The 4,257-nt window shown below is 33.6% G+C and overlaps 1 protein-coding gene across 8 annotated transcripts in view; it reads left to right on the forward strand.

Moving 5' to 3' along the window:
* Atp11b (ATPase, class VI, type 11B) overlaps positions 1-4,257 on the forward strand; it is a gene marked incomplete at its 5' end in the record, with an annotated part of 92,898 nt that overhangs the window by 6,498 nt on the left and 82,143 nt on the right. For all 8 annotated transcript variants that reach the window (XM_013513431.1, XM_013513429.1, XM_013513432.1 and 5 more), the window contains 2 exon segments: positions 1,335-1,424; positions 3,387-3,467. In XM_013513431.1, the coding sequence (XP_013368885.1) occupies positions 1,335-1,424; positions 3,387-3,467 (171 nt within the window).

The following is a 4,257-nucleotide window of genomic DNA, read 5'->3' on the forward strand; positions in this document are numbered from 1 at the left end:
TATATATATGTATTTTTAAATGAGTAATAATTAACTTTATTGTCCAAATCAGAATGTTTCTCTGAAAATGCACATGTTAATCATTTTAATTTATTCACTCATCAATTCTGCAAAGTTTTTGATCTCCAATTACATGTATGTGCCAAGTAGTAGTGTATGTGCTAGAGGTGAAACCACATAAAATGATGTTCCTAGCTTCAGGGATTTTGCATTCTATTGAGAGAATACACATAAGGTAAAGTAAAAGTTCTATAAACTGTTTCTCAATTTCACATGTGGAATTACGTTGTAATGATACAAATAAAATGTATAGTGTATTACTCTGCTCCTGTAATATAGCATTATAGGCTATGCAGTGATTGATGATACAACAGATACTTATGTAGCAATTAGTGTAAGCTAGGTTCTATCCTAAGTGTCTCATAAATTAAACTAGCTTGTTTAATCTTTGTAAGAACCCCATAAGATATGGTTATTACTCATTTATAGAGAAACAGTAGGGTACAGAGAGATTACATCCAACGTTAATGACTATTACAATCAGGATTTGGGTTTATAGTAGTGTGACCTAAAGCACCCATCCTTTTGACCACTGTACCATATTACCCTTTAAAATTAACATTGTGACAGAGTTTTGTTTGCTTTATGGTTGTCCAGGGGATGACTTATCTAAAGCCTTCTTACTTCTCCAACAGTTTAGGTTATTTTTCCATATTCCATACTAAAGAAAGAATAGTTGAATAATTAGACCATTTTCTATTTTGACCCTGAACTAAACAAAATGAAAAATAAATGTTATCTTATATCAGCATTTTTTATCAGCTCTTACTTATCTTTACGATTAGATTTAGTTTTTATCTAGCCAAAGTACAAAATAAATTATTACAAGGTTGTTACAGACCTGCCTTCTGGTTTCTAAAAAGTCAGCAGTTCAGTAGCAATATCGATAAGTTCCTGTTTATCTCATTTTTAAAAATTATACTAAATAGTAAAAGAAAAAGGAAAGTAGAATAAAAGTCATGAATTCTGGAAAGCAGATAGTTTTTGTAGCATCAGGAGTTACATGAGCTGGGCGTGGTGGCCCGCTTGTAATCCCAGCACTCCAGGAGGCTGAGAGTGGAGGATCACTGCAAGTTTGAGGCCAGGCTGGGCTATATAAGGGTCTTCAAGGCCAGCCTGAACTGCATAGTAAGACCCTGTCTCAAAAAGACCAAAAATTTTCATGAATTTGTCTAAGGGCTTAGTAATCTGACTTACTTTTCTTATGATTACATCTATGTGTTATATGTTGTTTGAAAATATTAATTTATTGATCTCTTTCTTTTATTTTTTAGTATACTGTGTGGAATTTTGTTCCAAAAAATTTATTTGAACAATTCAGAAGAGTGGCAAACTTTTATTTTCTTATTATATTTTTGGTTCAGGTAAGCTTTATCATCTTTTGGTTGTTTGTAAATGTGGGTTCTAAAAAGATGTCTTTGAACAGGGAAAGATTACATTGGTTTCTTAATCATTTTACAATGGGATCATTCTTTTTCTACAAAGCTTTCCTATTCAGTGAATAATCTAAATCACATCTAGATTTCTAAAATATAACCTAGGAATTTTAAGGCCAGTTATATTTTTTTTCATTGTGTTACTATCGTGTTACTATAGTGTTGATCATTATAATCTAAGCCAATCATTTTTCCGATGCCTGCCTCAGGACATAAATATTTTGGTTGCTAATATATAGTACATGTTGTTAGCAAGCCTGCTTATGGACTTTTTAAAATGTAAATTCTATTTTTGGGGGGAACATTTGTATGAAATACTTTCCTTAAATCTAAATTTGAGTTTACCTGGGAGAAGTGACATATATATTTAGTACCAGCTTCTTGGGAGGGTAAGGCAGGAGGATTACTTGAGCCCAGGAGTTTGAAACAGTTAGGGCAACATAACAAGACCCATCTCAGACAAACAAATCAATAAATTTTGCTTTAATCTAAAAATTTTTAAACAGTGCTAATTTTTAAACATCCCAGTAAATATAGATTTTGTTGTTGTTGTTGTTTTGGTTTGGTTTTTTTTATTCCAGTACCGGGAATCGAACTCATGGCCTTGCACTTGCCAGGCAGGTGCTGTGCCACTGAGCTAAATCCCCAGCCCCTAATATAGACTCTTATATTGGAGACCCTTTTCTTAGCTTAAATTTGTATTTATGGGCTCCCAGCCTTTCACATTGTGCTTTTCTTATGTATCACATTATCAAGAAAAAAACCCATGAAACTTGCATATTAGTCAAGATGTAAAAATAGCAAATATTTTCTTTTAAGGAGGTAATTCTTAACCAGGCATGGTGGCACACATTGTAATCCCAGCACTTGGGAGGTTGAGGCAGGAGGATCTTTGCTAGTTCAAGGCCAGCTTGGGCTACCAAGTGAGCTTGAGGCCAGCCTGAACTGCATAGCAAGACCCTGTCTCAAAAAGACAAAAAAAAGTAATTCTTTTATGAAAAACCTTACATACTTCTTTCAGTATGATACTGAATTTTTGTGTTCACTCTGAACTTTTCAGTAGAACCAGGGATTCTAAAGAGGGAATAATCAAGTAATCATTTTAAAACTTGAGAAAACATACTCTTTTGAAAACTTACTTTCCTTCATGAAGAGAGGGAAATTCTGATTTTATGTCAGTAGAGCATCTGCTTGGTTTTCTTGGAAAAGTGAGAAATTATACCAACCATACCCACAGTGTGTGCATGCATTTGTGAAATTGCTCACTGCAATCCGAAATTTAGCATGTCTGTGGAATAGAACAAATTAATTTGCCTACCCAAAGTAAAGGAACTTTAATAAATCATCCTATAAGTGTTCTAGCTAACTGTATGTAATTACTCCAAATACTTCTTCTCTGGCAGTTTACTCAACTTTCAGTTGTATAATTTACATTGTAATTATAGCATCACTTCCCTAGCTATCTTCCTCTGGCTCTGCTGGAACAAAATCACTTAGAGGAGAAAACCTTTTCATATTCCTATTCCTAGCTCTTTCTCCCCAGTGTTAGGTTTATTCTGAATCCTAGGGTAAAAATTGCTGATGAAATTTTTAGCATTTTTCAGGATGTGCAAAGAAATGTGAAATGAGAATTGAGCAGCTGCAGCTCCACTACTTGGAAATATTAAGGAGGAAATTAAGCACCTACGTGCTGAGAAAGCAGACTGACTGACCACTATGGCATATGTATTGGTGTCCAATAAATGTAATTATTCCAATCCCAGATAGTAGTCAACAAAGTAAAGTTGTGAACTCAGATATACTCCCTGCATAATATTGTGAGATTTTAGATATTAATAGCATGACATGTACAATATGAAAATATAATACTCTGCATTTTTTTAAATCTAGCTTATGATTGATACACCTACCAGTCCAATTACCAGTGGACTTCCATTATTCTTTGTGATAACAGTAACCGCCATAAAGCAGGTATGAAATACTTCCTATTGTTCTTTTCCCCATTCATTGAGAAAATTGCTAAATATTTCCATTCCAAACTAATGTGTATCGTTGTAAACATAATGTCCATCAGAAAACAGTAAATTTGTTTGATACATAATAAAATTAAACTAAAGTAGCCACTGCGTTAGATTTCAGATACCTGATAATTCATGAATGATTGCTACTTTTAAAATACTGTATTACCTTTGCAGAGCGAGGAAATATCTAGAAACAAGAGTTATATGTACAAGACAGTTTACATATGAAACATTATTATAATCAACTTTGTGGGGTTTGGTGATATTTAAAGGAAGTACAGTTTCAAAAAGATACGTTTATGTGATAAATTTTCACTTTATGTGATGTAGGGGTAGGCTATATATAGTTTGACATGGAAATAAAATTGATAAAATTCTTAAATTTCTGGGATGAAATATACTTTATCACATAGGAGAATGAGGAGAGCCAATAAATAATAAAGAATAAAATGAAAGATAGACATAGGGAGATAGATCTAGGAAGTAGATACAGAAAGGTAGAGGATCTTTCTCAAATGGGAAGGGGATCAACAGATGGAGGGAAGGAGGGGGAAGGAGTTGATGTGTTACGGGTGCTCCCCACCTCACCACAATTGTAAACATTATGCACTGCACATATATACAGATAGAAATTTTTTAAAAAATGAAATAGCTGTTTTGGGGAGACAAGTTGTATATGAGGTAGTTGGGAACTGGAGTTGTAACTGATCCTTCATTTCCTGCAAAACTTTGCTGAATAC

The sequence above is a fragment of the Chinchilla lanigera genome, unplaced genomic scaffold, assembly GCF_000276665.1.
Source record: "Chinchilla lanigera isolate Chin_1 unplaced genomic scaffold, ChiLan1.0 scaffold00019, whole genome shotgun sequence".
Classification (NCBI taxonomy): Eukaryota; Metazoa; Chordata; class Mammalia; order Rodentia; family Chinchillidae; genus Chinchilla; species Chinchilla lanigera.